General features: G+C 37.1%; 1 protein-coding gene across 3 annotated transcripts in view; it reads right to left on the bottom strand.

Annotated features, from left to right (window-relative positions):
* The window catches only part of stxbp1b (syntaxin binding protein 1b), a 32,750-nt gene that overhangs the window by 14,084 nt on the left and 1,990 nt on the right, over positions 1 to 16,676 (bottom strand). For 2 of the 3 annotated variants that reach the window (XM_081611207.1, XM_081611206.1), the window contains exons 2-9: positions 11,865 to 11,914; positions 11,691 to 11,772; positions 11,134 to 11,210; positions 10,858 to 10,936; positions 7,835 to 7,938; positions 3,059 to 3,207; positions 2,339 to 2,423; positions 95 to 225 (exon numbers count right to left, since the gene is read on the bottom strand). In XM_081611207.1, the coding sequence (XP_081467333.1) occupies positions 95 to 225; positions 2,339 to 2,423; positions 3,059 to 3,207; positions 7,835 to 7,938; positions 10,858 to 10,936; positions 11,134 to 11,210; positions 11,691 to 11,772; positions 11,865 to 11,914 (757 nt within the window). Of the gene's footprint in view, positions 1 to 94; positions 226 to 2,338; positions 2,424 to 3,058; positions 3,208 to 7,834; positions 7,939 to 10,857; positions 10,937 to 11,133; positions 11,211 to 11,690; positions 11,773 to 11,864; positions 11,915 to 15,428; positions 15,448 to 16,676 lie in introns of those variants that run through there. The other variant, XM_081611208.1, reaches the window with a different exon arrangement.

The raw sequence follows: 16,676 nt of genomic DNA, 5'->3' as shown, positions 1-16,676 counted from the left end.
AAAAAAAAAGTCTTTTGTGAATGTGCATAACCAAACATATACTAAAAGTGCTAGACACAATTGTTGAAGATAAGGCCTTGTGTAGCATATGTACCTGTAGACGTCATTTTCAATGCCCAGCAAGTCGTAGGCCATAGCCTGCAGTGTGAGCTCATGCAAGAGGGGGGACACAGGGTCAAAGCCACGATCCAGAATCAGCAGCTGAGTGCGACACTTGTCTGGTCCCTGCATCAGAGCATAAACAAGGCATTCACTGCATATGATCAACAAATACTACAGCAGATTTTTTTTTAAATAGTAAACTGAAGGGTACAGGCAGCTGCCAAAGAATGACAACAGAAAGTGAGGGTGAGAAGATCCAGTGAGCCCAGGAAAGGCAGTAAATCTCTAATGTTCTCTGGGATTTCAGGGCTGGTGCCAATTATCCGATGATTAGCTGTTTAATATAGCTAATCATCTTAGGCAGATTTAACATGTGTGTAAAAACACAACATGTTAGGGAAAGTCCATTTACAGAACAAGTTTGTTTATGTGTTAATTACTAAACAGTGTTGGGGTAAACACTTTAACATGAACAACATTTTGTGTTTAGAAACTCTAGGGAATTTTATCACATTGGTACTGTGTTATTTTCTGTTTCTGTTTTTATTTCTGTTTAACAAAAAAAGTATGCAGAGTTTCAACAGATAGTAATAATAATCTATTAGCCCACTGGTAAATGAACAGATTATGTACTATTATACACAAGGCTCACGAATCACATAATGAAAGCAAAGCATTTGAAAATAATTAAATGTCTGATTTTCACAGGACTGCTGATCCACAGAGCTGGGTCTCCTGGATTCTGTATAGCTCTTAACTTTGCCATTTGTTTGCTCACCATCCATATGAATTTCATGTTCATTTTGGACTTTATAATAATGCATTTTAACAAATTTTTGTACAGTGGAAATGATTATACAAAAACGAATGTCAATAAGCTTTAAAACGAAAAATCTGTGAACCAAGCTGATAATTTGTCAAAACTGATCAAAGTCTAAATACATGGTTAGTTCAGCATGAACATTTGAATATATAACCTTCAGCAAGTTATAAATAAATCACAAGTTTTGGTAGCCATCCATAAAATCATCTGCAGTTCTGTCCGGATATTTGGTCCCTTTTCTTTACAGAATTCAAGCAGCTAATATAAAGTAGTTGCTGTCCTGTCAGAAATCAGGCTTTCACGCATAAATGCAAAATTCCTACCGAGTTCAGGTAGCAACTTGGGGTTTCTACCAAGCTTCCAGGGTTATTCTGGAAGCTTGGTGTAAATCCAAGCTTAATGTATGTTTGAGGTCTTTGTCCTAGTGTAGAATACAATATTGCTGTATTGTTATCATTACAACCCAAACTGTAACCCTTCATTTTGAAACATTGACTGGAGTGTTTAGGAACAGTTTAGGAGCAATCATGGCTAAATCCCATTACAAACTGGAAGATCCTGTTAAAGCAAGTTTTGACGTTGACAATGAATTGAGTTTAATGTTCACATGAACCAACAGTATGCAATCAAGAAAGATGCAACCTTTTTAGAAAGCATATCTTTCTCAGTCTGCATGTTTTTGGTTATGAGAACATGACGTTTGAAGTTAGCTTTCTGGATTCTCTTGGTAGAACTATTCAGCCATCACAAGAAGCAGAATATTTGGTGGGGTCAAGTTAAGGTTTTCCACCTAACAACACTCTACCACTTGTTAAGCAATTGGTAGAGTGTGGCAGTAGTAGTCTGTGGGTGTTTCAGGTTACCATTGGTATTGATGCATCACACAAAATGACGGGAATAGGAAAACCTCCAAACTCTTTGACTTTACGTCTAATCATCTCAGGTTTTTATATTTGGGAACAGTTGGATGTTCCAACAGGACACTGATACCAAACAATAAATTAATAATAAAAGTAAGGGTTTTCTCTCTTTTTTGACTTTATTGGCCTTTATTTCACAGTTGACAGGAAAGTGGGTGTGAGAAGACAGGTGGCAAAGGTCAATGGGCCGGGACTCAAACCCGTGATGGCAACTCGAACTCATGGTTTCTCTGCATCTTTCTAAAGAACATGTCTCCAAAAAGTACAGTTCACTTTAGTGCCTTTAACTTTAATACTGGTAATGCATGGACTAGACAAAATCCAAAATAAATACACATGAACACCTAATGGTTTTTTAAGAAGTCTTGAAGTTGTATGTTTTACATTCCATCCTAAAAAACAAACAGCTAAAAACCATTAGAAAGATCCATATTTATAATGTTATTCATGTTAGTGTGATTGTTCTCACTGGCGATGTATTTCCATCCCATACCTCTCCCATGGTGGGGTCATCAGCCTTGTATCCATCTAGTTTCTCCTGAAGCATCTGGGCAAGAACTGCACAGTCTTTGTACTCCCTGATACAAAACATAAATATATGGATATATTAGCCTTCAGCTCAAATCCTTATTTAGTTCTAATCACAAATTTCTAGAAGAGACACTTTAATCACCTTAATTTTTTCACTGGTTCACCTTTTAATCCTAGTTGTTTGAATCATTATGATGTCTAAAGTTGTTTTTTCACCAATTACCAACCTTACTTATTCCTGTCCCATCAACCACAGCATGTTTGGTTGTGATTTAGTCTTTTTTTAAATGACAATGTATCTGATTACAGAGAGTTCCAACTCTAAAACAAAGCAAGCAATCTGGGCCTCCGTTTAAATTGAAAATTCAGTGTAGACATCAAAGAACATTAATAGAAGCGTCATTATGTGGCTAATGTGGTGACTGATAATTCAACTGATTTTATTCATTAAAATCAAATGACCTTAAAGGACAGTGAGGAAGAAAGGATCTATAGAAATTGTATTACCTTGTATTTATTTGGTTAACATTCAAAACTGAAATGGTCAGCACTAAAATGGATGTCATTTTTTTTGCTCTTTTTTTCCCCCTCACCTCCAAAGGATGTTGTCTCAAAGCTGAACTAGTTACTTCCATCATACAAGGAAAAACAAAGACAGAAAGCTGAAATGCTTTGCTCTCACCCTCTGTAACGGACTCCAGGATACTCTTTGAGCGTTGCACACATGGTGGCTATCTGTTCAGCACAACGCTCCAACATGTTATTCTTCACATCAGCTTTGAAGGGGCTGTAGAAGTCCTGGAAGGCATCCACTTTATCCAGGGAGAAGACCTGAACAAAGATCATAAAGGTTAAAGAGGCTGTAAGCATTAATGTCATGTGGATATTTTATGCTGCTGTGCTGACAGCAATAGCAGTATAAACATTTTTCATGGACCAAAAAACATTGGTCTGTGAAAACCAAAAAACTTGATTTTGTCCATGTACTTTAAAATATTATAGTTTAATAACACTTATTTTTTACTAAACCGTGCTAAATAGAGCATGTTGATAGGAATATTATGTGGGATTGAAGCTGCATGATTATGGAAATATTAGTGTATATTAAAACATCCTATAACTTCAGGTGCACAGTGACCTATGCAGTCCGCTGCATTAATGCACAATAAAGAGTTTGCAGGGATTTGTATTTGTGGATGTCTGTGTTTAATTTAATTTAAATAAAAACTAGTTTCCCCTGTCTGATACCGTTTCATTCTTACAAACAGCTCTATATTTAAAATATATGTAAAAAGGCAGAATATTCTACCTTTAATAATAATAAGAGTCTAGGGAACCCAAAGCAATAATGATAAGGTAACTCAAATACATTTGTTTATTAACTCATTTTATTTAGTATGTTGCAACTTAAACCATTAACTATGTTGGACTAAAATGCTCTATTTATTCTTACTTATTTAAATGGATTACATGTTCATTTTAAAATTAAGTCAAATTAACTTCAGAGTTTCTTATTTAAACAACTTTGATCTCAACTGAAGTTACTCAATCCAAATGGAGAAACCGATTGCACAAAACTGTATGAATCTTATGAACACAACAAACTTTGACTTTTTCCATTCAGTTTTTATTAACTCAAAACCGTAGCTTCAAACAGAAATCATGACTACAAAAGCCATTATCAAATATCACAAATTGGTCTTTTAAAGCTGACACCTTAAAGGTATTTATTCATTTGTACTTCTATTGAAATTGCTAAACGCTTTTTGAAACATTGATTTAGGTGTACATCAGTAAATTAGAATACTGTACAAAGTCAGAATAATGTCAGTCTTTTTAAAGTAAATTGTTTTAGTTGTCATTATGAGTCGTAGCAATCACAGAAGATGCATTTTGATTATTATTTTACTTGTTCACAATATCCTGATATAATGATGCACAGCCACAACAAATGCAAATATAGCTGAACTACAAGGATTCAATATTTATCCATCCAAACAGTAATAATGCAACACTAAATGAATGAACTCAAAAAATCCACAACACTTTCCAGGATTGCTCAGATGCACAGCATAGATTAGCCCAAACAAACATACTAGTGTGTCTGTTCATAAGTGATAAGTCTTTCCAAATTGATCCTCACGCACAACAAACATCTGATGTGGTGAGAAAGGAACTCCTGCAGGATCCTCTTCCTCATCCACATGAATCACCAGAGCAACTGCATCTTTATAGGACTCCTTTATGTCCTAAAATGCCACACAAAGTGCAAAATTATTGAGCAATAATATCCATATCAAAGACGTAAAAGTGAAAATAAATGCACTTCATCAGCTACTGTTTTGAATTTTTTGTTAAGCTTCATTCCTTATTATCCATTTTAAAATTCTGATGGCAAATTAGTGTAATCCTCAATAATATCCATATAGTATAATATATCAAGTATAATATATCTAGCATATTTTGAAAACTCCTAAAGATTCCTTTATAATGGTACCGATAAGGCCAGCCAGGGATGCTCCTCTTTTTGCATGCATGTGTTTTTTGCCCTTAATTCTGTTAAATGTTTATACAGAACTTGAAGGTGACTTTATTGTACTATTTTGTTGATTTGCAGAAAAATGGGCCATTCTAGCCCAGCTGCCATCTAGCATTGCTTAAAGTCGGCATGGATAAATTTAAATTATAGCGATTGGTGATTTATTTGGGGAAATAATATTTCAAAGCTACGTAGCACAGAATGTCATGGTAAAATAGAGTTTAATCATTTTAACCACAGTCATGGCCAAAAGTTTTGAGAATGACACAAATATTATATTTTCACATGATCTGCTGCCCTCTGGTTTTCATGTGTGTATGTCAGATGTTTTCGTCACATACAGAAATACAATTGCAATCATATTATGAGTAACAAAAGCTTTTATTCACAAAATGAGTTAATGCAACAAGTCAATATTTACAGTGTTGACCCCTCTTCTTCAGGACCTCTGCAGTTCTCCCTGGCATGCTCTCAATCAACTTCTGGACCAAATCCTGACTAATAGCAGTCCATTCTTGCACAATCAATGCTTGCATTTTGTCAGAATTCCTAGGTTTTTGTTTTTCCACCCGTCTCTTGATGATTAACCACAAGTTTTCAATGGGATTAAGATCTGAGAAGTTTCCAGGCCATGGACCAAAATCTCTGTTTTGTTCCCTGAGTCAGTTATCACCTTTACTTTATAGCAAGGTGCTCCATCATGCTGGAAAAGGCATTGTTCATCCCCAAACTGCTCTTGGACGGTTGGGAGAAGTTGCTCTTGGAGGACATTCTGGTACCATTCTTTATTCATGGCTGTGTTTTTAGGCAAGACTGTGAGAGCCGACTCCCTTGGCTGAGAAGCAACCCCACACATGAATGGTTTCAGGATGCTTTACAGTTGGCGTGAGACAAGACTGGTGGTAGCGCTCACCTCGTCTTCTCCCAACAAGCTGTTTTCCAGATGTCCCAAACAATCGGAAAGGGGATTCATCAGAGAAAATGACTTTACCCCAGTCCTCAGCAATCCACTCCCTGTACCTTTTACAGAATATCAGTCTGTCCCTGATGTTTTTCCTGGAGAGAAGTGGCTTCTTTGCTACCCTCCTTGAGACCAGGACTTGCTCCAAGAGTCTCCGCCTCACAGTGCGTGCAGATGCACTCACACCTGCCTGCTGCCATTCCTGACCAAGCTCTGCACTACTGGTAGCCCGATCCCGCAGCTGAAACATTTTTAAGAGACGGTCCTGGCGCTTGCTGGTCTTTCTTGGGCGCCCTGGAGCCTTTTTGGCAACAATGGAACCTCTCTCCTTGAAGTTCTTGATGATGCGATAGATTGTTGACTGAGGTGCAAACTTTCTAGCTGCGATACTCTTTCTTCCCTGTTAGGCCATTTTTGTGCAGTGCAATGATGACTGCACGTGTTTCTTTAGAGATAACCATGGTTCACAGAAGAGAAACAATGATGCCAAGCACCAGCCTCTTTTTAGTGTCCAGTGGTGTCATTCTTACTTAATCGTGACAGATTGATCTCCAGCCCTCTCCTCATCAACACCCACACCTGTGTTAATGTAGCAATCACTGAAACTATGTTAGCTGGTCCTTTTAAGGCTGCAATGAAGTTGAAATGTGTTTTGGGGGATAAAGTTCAATTTCTAGGCAAATATTGACTTTGCAATTAATTGCTGTTAAGCTGATCACTCTTTATAACATTCTGGAGTATATGCAAATTGCCATTATAAAAACTGAAGCAGTAGACTTTGTAAATATTAACATTTGAATCATTCTCAAAACTTTTGGCCATGACTGAACAGTTTTTCACTTCTACATTCAGCATATGATGCAATATTTTTTCATGTTTTTTGCTCATTTTCCTCAGCTCTACTGCTAATTTCATGGATTACCAGTCAGCATGGATGTATATTCTCCTCAGCTGATTGGACTTTACATAAAGAAGAAGACTGGAGGAGCTGATGAAAATATGGACAAGCTTTATGTAACACTTTTACTCTATTGTTAGCATTATAATTCCAAGTTTCATGTTTTTTTTAAATATTCTTTAAAGAAAAAATGCTTTCCTTGTAATTTTCACGCTGAAGTTGCTAAAATTCTATTTTGAAACTTTCCTCTAATGGCCGACAAGTCCAGGGAAACACCTCATCATCGTGTGCAAAGCTCAGTGATGTCACCAGAAAGAGGAGGAGTTTTATTTCTTTGGTTTGAGTCAATGATCACAACTTGAACAGTTCAAACCAACAATACTCAAAATAAATAATAAGCATATGTGTACTTATTGTAAATGAGTTAGAAAATCAAACTGTTAGTTTTGGATCTACTCAAGAGTAACAATTTATAAAAGTTACTCTTACTATTTGGCTGAAATGAGTACAAATAACTAACTTCTGTTTAGTAAGAAGCACCATTGGGTTTTACAGTGTAGTTTTTACTGCTCCTGAACACACGTAATGCACTGTAGTCTATCTTCGGCAGTGTTGTTCTGGCTTTTTCACAAAATGAATGACAGTTACAAATCAGCTGCTTTAAGTTCAAAAGTGAGTCAAAAAGGGCAACTCAAACCAAATTTAACAACATATTACCTACTCAGGCAATTACTCTGACTCAGCAGGGCAGTAACTATTCTAATGTTGTCTTCTGACAACCAAACTTTTCCAAAGTCTTGTACTGATACATTATATTAAAATCCTGCATGAAAACAAGTCTAATTTGAAAGAATATTCCCAAAACAAAACAGACAGCATGTTACACACCATCTCCAGCACAACTGTGCACATAATCAGAGCTCCAAAATATGTACTAAACATCTGTACAGAAAGCTGAACTGTTCTACAAGTCCTATTCTCATAACATCCTCTATCATTAATGATAATGTGGATGAATTTTCACTTGCCATGACACATCCCAGTCTGGCCTTTGTCTTACCTGAGACTCGTAGGGCAGGAAGGCTATGTGGATCTCTGTCAAGGCCTTCATGGCTTTGGAGGCGCGGGATTTGGTCAGCAGTCCAAACAGGGAATCTGGGATCGCTGCAAAGTATCACCTTTCAATCAGTTATTCTCACCTAAATTTTGAGAAAGATTTCCTTTACTGATTTATTTTCTTGATACCTAATTAAGTTATATTTGGATTAGAAAACATTAAAAGAGAATATATACAAATAAATTAGGGCTATAATGATTCCTCGAATGATTTGAGTATGTTAATCATTAAAATTCCTCCAGGCAAATTATCTGCCTTGAAGCTTCATTAAATTATGCTATATTATTTAGCACACCAGTTCTGGTCGGGTGATTATTTGTGTTGTGCAATGTTCTTTTGCACTTTTGCCTATGAGTTTTTGACAAAATCTAAGTGCTAGCAGCACAATGTCCAAATTTCAAGTTCGGTCCGGAGGTATTTCATTGACTTATGACAATGTCCAGGTTTTTATCGCTTTTCAGGGGATCAATAACATAATATTATAGTGTTAGAAAATACAGACTCTGTTACAGAATGGTCTATTAAAGACAGGAAGGCCTTTAATAGACTGTGGCAGTGATGAGGTTATTAGAGAAATAACTGATTTAAAGAAACAAATGTATTGTAATTAAATCAAGCCATATTAGTTGTACACATCAGACTTCTGTCATCTACAGAAATACTCAGATGACTGTAGTTGTCAGGTGTATCAGAGATGGACAAGAGGCTGAGTACAGAGGACCACTTTGTGTCAAGGTGGGGAAATTCATCTTTAATGTAAAAAACAAAACACAAAAAAAACTAAGGAGATTATTGTTGATTTCAGGATTAACAGGGCTAGATCAAACCCTATTTCCATCAAGGGAGAAGAAGTGGAGGTGGTTGAGGAATATAAATACCTCTTTGTTCACCTGGACAACAGACTAGACTGTAGACACAACAGTGAAGTCGTCTAAAAGAAGGACAGAGCAGACTGGACTGGTTTGCAGCAAAATGCTGCAGGTTTTCTATAAGTCTGTTGTTGAGAGCATCATCTCTTCACCTAAAAAGGCTCAATAGTCTGATAAAGAAGGCTTGTTCAGTTCTGGGGTCAAGTGTGTTAATGTCTCCACAAAGTGGGCAGTAGTGTTGTAGTACTCGAGATCGGTCTTGGTCTCGAGACCGGTCTTGAGACCATTTTTTGATGGTCTCGGTCTCGTCTCAGACTCGACCGCATTTGGTCTCGGGCGCTGAGAACTCGGCATTTTATTTCAAGACCAGTCAAGACCGCAACTGTGAAAATATCACTAAGAGTACAGCACACTGTCCAGTTTATTTGTTAACATCTTTGTTTTCAGTGGATGCAAAACGCACCAATTAAAATCCAAGTAACTACTTGTGTTTCTGTTACTTCCCCTTCCCCTCTCCCTACCTTTCACTCGCACACGGCGCTCCAAGACATGCGCAGTGGTTTTCTCTGAGCGGCAGAAAATGTCTGTCTAATCGTCAGTAATACAATAACGCTGCATAAATCATAAGAAATCCGATGGCCACAGCTAACTCAGCAGCGCTTCGCTTTCACAGATGGTGGGGACTACGTCTAACTTTTTGTCACTTAGAAAAGAAGCTCAAAGAAAGGTAAGCTCCGTTGACGTGATGTTAGCAAAGCTAGCTGTACAGAGATACATAAGCATTTGTAATGGAAAAAAAGTCACTCACTGCGCTGAATTATTGTGCGGAGGTGTTGACTGACTTGTCGCACATATGGGACAACGCTGTGTCCAAAAGTCTGCAATATAGTGATGTGACATTCAGGAACAGTCCGATTCTTCTGAACGGCTCTTTACTTAGAAAATAGGACTGAAGTGTCACTGAGAGCCATTCCTTGTTCTTGTAATGCTTTGCGTACACTGCAGTAGCTATCATTATTTTATTTAATCATGTACATTGATATTTTTTTTACTTAAATAAATAAAACACAAGAACGAAAGAGGACACAGAGCATGCACATTGCTCTATGATTGTTTTCATTCAAAGTGGCAGCTTTAATGTCTGCCATGGTGTCAGACTGCCTGGCTTCATGTAGCGGGAGAGAGAGTGAAAACAGTCACGGTGAACGCCTTGTGCTTGGTTACTTCTTTGTTGGTCCTTGGTCAGAGTTCATAGTTGAGCGTTATTTACCGTCAGGGCATTGCTTCAATTGTTATGTTTAATGGTGCAGACAGTGATGGTTTCTGACATGAGCAATATGTCAGGGTGTTATCTTTTTAGGGATGGCACGAGGCCACAACGGATTGTAGCACAAAGATGGAAACACTTCATTTTAATATTGGTAAAATTTATTAAGTATTTAATATCTAGATGCTTTTATGGGAATATGGATCTTTCAGATCAATTTGAGAAGCAATTTTGATCATATTTCACATTTTATCGTGTCATTTAGCACAGGCCGCTGGTCTTGGTCTTGGCTCGGTCTCAACTTCCCTCGGTCTTGGACTTGACTTGGTCTCAGAGCCTAAAAGTCTTGGTTTTGTCTTGGTCTCGATACGCTCAGGTCTTGGTCTTGTCTTGCTCTCGGGTTAGGTGGTCTTGACCACAACACTGGTGGGCAGTATAAGTGAAAGAGTATGACAATTTTTAATGCATTTTAATCAGCTCATTTCTGTATTTCTCTCTCAATGTCAAATGCAATTTTATTTCTTTTTTTTTTTTGCCCTTGATGTTGCAATGGAGATTCCCCCCCCCCCCAATATTCCTCCTGACTGTAAGCTTCTGTGTTTGATTATCTGCTCCTGCTCATGGGCCACACAGAAGCTTTAGGATGCATTAAAATGTATCTTTTTTTTTTTACAGTCCTTCAACTTCGTAAAATAGATCATTAAAACAGTCTTAGTAGCACAACAATATGAGGACTATTGTTATTTATAACTAAAGACTCTCAGCCAAACATTTACCACATCAGATGGAACAGAAACAATTTGTATTTGGAGAAGGTTAAATGAACTCACTGTCAGTGAAGAAGACATGGGCTGCTCGGTACCTCGGAGCCTGAGGGTCTCTGAAGTCTTCAATCAGACCCTCAACAGACTAAAACAACAGAAGACTATGTGACACCTTCCAAACTGTGCTGGGGAACAGGCAGCTCATCGATATAAAAAGGAGTTATTCTGGTTTCATATAAACATACTTGTATGAACTCAAACAATAAGTTGACACATATCTTCTAATCTTTGATAAACATAAAGACTAGACTTTAAATAATTGGCTAGTCCTCAATTATTTACCTCATCTGATGGTGTGATTAAGTAGATGGCCTCCATGCTGGGCAGAGGCTCCCGCCGCTTATTTATGTCTTCTACAACTGAAGGGCACAGGCAGTAAAGGTTAAACCTCATCACACATCACTCAAATCTATAATTGTATAACTGCTGATCTTATTTAAAGTACTCTATCCAACATTTATTATGATATAGTAAGATTCTACAATATGCATTCAGGCCTTATGGTTCAGGATAAAGGACTGAAATAATGTTTTATTGATCATCATAGTCAAGTCAGAGAGGGGCAGTAAAAGCCCACCCTGTGGGGAGAGGAGACAAGTAATAACTTTATATCCTAGCATCCAGTTCTTGTTTTTAAAGATATTTTAAGTTATTTGTTGTATAAGAATTCCACAAAGAAAAAAACTGTTCAATAAAGACTAAATCATTAAAGCCCCAAATTATTAAAAAAAACAACACTCTTACATAGTAACATTGTCAAAAAGTGTGAACTGATAAAACTTCGAATTAGTTTAAATGAAGCAAAATTGATTTCACATATAGAATCAGATGGAGCTTACTGGTGATTCCCTCTGACATGATGTCTGTCATCTTACAGCAGGATGAAACCATCCTCATGCTCAGCTTGTCCACCACCAGGACCTACAGCACAGTTCCACAAGCCAACAGAAGTTTCACTTGAGGTCAGACTGAAGGATATTTGATGAAAAATATGATCAGAGCAGCACAAATACCTTCCATTTTCCTTTTTCTCTTGCCTTCTTAATCACGTTGTTCATTATCTCTGCAATGTCAAGAGACAAAAAGTGAAAACAACAGTAGGAGTTTAATATTGAACCCACGTTAATTCACCATCATTTGCAATAAAATGAAAAAATGTTTTGCAGCTTTTCACTGTCAACTACAGAGCTTCAGGACAAGATTAAAAATAAATAGTAAATGTATCAAAGCATATTTACAGCCATTTTATGAAACCTTGTGCTTGTGTCAAGTTTATCATAAATGCCTTGTATGGTTCTGGTGGTAAGACTGATTATAGTGTGATCAAAAGTTGGATGGGGTGAAAAGTTTCAGAGACAGGTGCAGCCCCAGAAGTTCATGATGAAGAAGGCCTGTTCAGTGGAACCTCTGGAAATTATGGTGCAAAGAAGGATTCTTCATAAATTAAAGAAAATTATGGACAACCCTGAGACTGTCATAGAACAACAGAATGTCTGCAGTCAGGAGATCCTTCCTGTCCAAAGCCATTGCATCCTCAACAAAATGTTTCTGGATCTTTCTCCAGATTTGTGCCTCAAAACCATCATGTCTCTGAGGTCTACAGACAATCCATTCTTCTTTTGATTTTTATTGGCGGCTGGCATTCAACTTCAGACAATCCCTTCAACTGTATGTAACTATGGGACTTCATACAGACAAGTGTGAGTCTTTCCAAATCAAGTCCAATCAGATGGATTTTCCTCAGGTGCGCTCCATTTAAGCTGTAGAAACATCAAGACTTTTCTACAGAAATAGAATAACTATTTTGCCAGGAAATTGAAGGATCAGTTTTCAGGTTCCAAGTTTGTTTTTTTCAAACTGTACTTTTTCATGGGATGTGGGGTGCATGGGTTGCTCCTTACTAATGAAGTCACAATGATTTCATTAGTAAGGAGCTGTGTCCTTATTTAGAATAGAAATATTTAATTCCCAATCCCATTCCAGCTGTTTTCTGCCTGTTATCAGTTTTTTTTCCCAAATTGCACATGGTAAAATATGTTGACAGGGCAACTACTAGTTGGTCATGCCACATTCTGGTATTTATGGACAACTGAACAAGAACAAGAAGAAAGTTATTGTTGAAAAAAATGTTGGAAAAATGCAGCTAAATACAGTCCTGGAAAAAAAACCTTTCAGATGTTGTAAAAGATAGGAGACTGTGGCAGATGTTTACTTTCTAGCAGGATCCACTACACACAACCAGAGCTACACTGAAATTATTTTTGTTATTTGGTTACTTAAGTCCAGACTTAAATCCAATTGAAAATCCATGAAGAGACTTTAAATGTTAAATGTACAAACTGACAAACCTTGAGCTATGTAGCAAAGCACAATAGGCAAACCTGTCAGTCTTTTTAGACACAAAGCTGGCAGACGTGCTTCAAGACTTTCTAGTTGTAATTTCAGTGATAAGTAGTTCTACACAGGTCTGACTCAGGGAGATGAATACAAATGTAAGTCACATTTTCAGACATAAATTGTTTACAAAATGGAAATCATGTCTAATTTTCTTCCATTCCCATGTTACAGCCCCTGGCCTCTAGAGCTGTACAGGCTCTTTTGTTTATGCAGGTTCAGCTGTGAGAGCAACACCTTCCTGATTGGCTACAGAAGAGCAGCAACACCATTGGACCAGCAGAGGATTGTCAAGCCAATCAGATGCTGATAAGGCCCACCTGCTCCCTATAAAAGACTCCTGCACCCAATCCAGTGGGACAGCTTGTAGGAAGAGGTTTTATTCAGCTGCCCCACCTTAATTTGCTTGCTTGCTTGTAACAGTTGACTGTCTTGGGCAATTTTGGAATATTTTGGTTCTGCTGACCCATTTTGTTCTGCAAAGCAGTTTGACTCTGCTTTTGACTGCTTATAATCAATCTAGAAGCTTGTGTTGGGGAGGATTGGTGTGCCCTCTGTGTTCCTTTTGAGTTTACTTTAGACTGACTTGTTTTTTTTTTGTTTGTTTGTTTTTTTTTTTGTTTTTTTTTGGTCATTTAATCAAATTGTACTGAACCCTCTTTTTATTTTAGTCCTATTTTGAGTATTAATTGGGTCAAGTTGTACTTTGTAAAAAATAATTTTAAACTTAACTTGTTTCTTTGGACACTTTGTTACAACCCCTGATTCCCTAGACCTCAGGGTCGTAACATCCCATATTCTACATCACGTTATTCCAGTGAAATGCATTGAAAGAATATGTAATATGACAAGGCAATGACTGTCACATTAATCTCTGTGTTAATACAAAACATTTTGCCTGATACCATGTGATCTGAAGAGTAGGATGGAATATTTTGTTAGTGTTGGACAATAAACTGTAAAATCTAATTAGTTCACCTTATTTAAAATATGCAAACTCATTACCTTAAAGAATTAAGCAAAGTAAGATCAGTAAGAAAGCAGTAGTAAATCAAGTAGTACAACTGACACAAAATAAGTTAATTAACTTATTTGTCGTGCTTTGTGTTAATTGTTTATGTGTGTGTGGACTGCTTGGTACAATTTTAACCCCACTTAGGATGACTAAGTACCTATAAATTACTACTTATTTTTCAAGTTCACTTAAACCAAATTTCTTGAATGAGTCTTTGCCTTCCTCTCTCTCCTTTTTTCTTTAGGTTTTATTGGCTCTAGTGGCCTTTTCTTGAGACAGGAAAGTGGATAATGATAGAGGGGGAAGACATGCAGCAAAGGTCACCAGTCTGGGAATTGAGCCTGTGACAGCATCCAGGACTAAGGTCTCCATACATGGGTTGTTTTACCTCTGCACCACTGCAGCACCGCTGTCTCCCACTTCCCAGAATTACTAATTACATCAGCATAAAATATTCTAATATAATATGCAACAAAGGTTAATTCACTCTCGACCATCACTGTCACTTGAGTGTCAGATTTACAGGAATACCAGAAACACAATACAAAGGTTCCGGCTTGGGATGTCTACATGAAGAAAAAAATGCAAATAATTGTATTAATGGCCAGAAAAAAAACATTGTTAGTTGACAGGTGATATCTCTAATCATAGGTCAACACATAGTGGTTGTCCTGTCTTTGACAAGCACAGACTGTTATTGTTAGCAACTAAAGTTAGCATAGTGCTAAGAGCCTCGCTTAAGATGAAATGATACACTGACTTGCTCTGATATTCCCCTGTGTGAATGTGCTCCTGTTCATGGAAACGCTGGGATTAGTTTCTCTATCATGAATCAAATGAGATAAATTACTCAAATCAGCCATTTGTACTTGGATGCATGCAGCATTGGGTCTTAGTACTTTTCAACACAGAAAAAAGCATAATTATCAAATTGCTACTTTTCTAAATCAATCCAGTTCAAGTGAGTTGGTGATTAGAGACTTTTCAACCACCAATTCCAAAATTACTTACTGAGGGTGAGTGTTGATAGTAATTTGATGAAAACTTGCTATCAAGTTACTATTTTCTATTATATACCATGTTTTAATTTACAGTGTTTGGCCACATAACTTCCAAAGCAGCCCTGACTGTGGCGGTCTTTAACTGTGCTAAGCAACGACTCTCACACCTCAGTGATGACACAGACACTGAAAGTCTTTCTCCAACTGTAGTCGATGCAAGCGTTTCCAGCACTGTGTAAGTCCAATCTGTCAGATGGAGAATGAAGAGACTCAGTAGGAGGGATCTGCTGCAATCACTCCACTAATCTGCTCCCAATCCTCTTACCAATCCCTGTCGCTATTTCTGTTCTCTTTCTGTGTCAGTGGGTGTGACGTCACATGTAAACAGCCTGGTTCTAGCTTACACACACACTAAAAAACACAGAACACTAGAGTCATCCAATACGGTGACACTATGAATATTGCACAAATATACAAATGTAGTAATTTGTAGGTGTTGTCAAAAATGTAATGACTGTCCCAGCATATCCCTGTATCACATGTGGTATATGATAACATGGTGTGCAGGGTATTTGTTGGACTATTATACATAGAAGCAAAAGTAAGATTTAATTTCCAAGGTAATTATTTTAGTTCTGATCAGATCAACTTTGATGTTTTTCCATAAGGTCCATAAAGAGAGTCCAGCAAGTCACAGGAGGAAACTTCTAGGTTCACATATTCATAAATTCTCCAAGTCTATGACTCACTACTTTTACATTTAAAAAGCCCTTTTAGTGTGTAGTTTATGCATACATGCTTTAATATTCACACTGAAGATGTTTTTCTTGATTTGAATGTTCACCATGTTCACACAGACACCAGCTAAATCTGTGATGTGCCCAATGTAGACACAGTATGAAAATGGGTTTTCTGCAAACTGTCACCTGACTTGAAACCTTATTAGATTGGAATGTCTCTTATGAAGCCTGTACTGTACATTTCACCCTCTCTTAATCAAAATCTTACATATTTAAGCTGATCAAACATGAACTGAACTATATTATATTGAACATAGATTCTTTGAAGCCCAGTTATGAGATCTCTGAAACCTAGACTTTATCTGTGAAAACATAAAACTGGAAATTTGTTTGTGTTTTCTGGACATGAGTACCACCTCAGACTGAGACAAGTGTGAAAAGCAACATATTTCAACTACAGAGAAAAATGGATGACAAAATAATTTATCTGTTTCATAAATCAGAAACATTTATGAACTCATGTAAAAAATATATTGATAATTTTCCTTAAAATGTCTTTCAAATCAGCTTATTTGTCCAACCAAAGTGACGGATTAATATATTTAGTTTACCTTAGTTATATTTCTGATTAATTACATTACCTTTTCCATTAAAAGGTTTTTGCAAAAATATTTA

The sequence above is a fragment of the Poecilia reticulata genome, chromosome 9 (assembly GCF_904066995.2).
Source record: "Poecilia reticulata chromosome 9, P_reticulata-male-v2, whole genome shotgun sequence".
Taxonomy (NCBI): Eukaryota; Metazoa; Chordata; class Actinopteri; order Cyprinodontiformes; family Poeciliidae; genus Poecilia; species Poecilia reticulata.
Note: the sequence above shows the minus strand (reverse complement) of the source record. Positions and strands in the feature narration are given on the sequence as shown.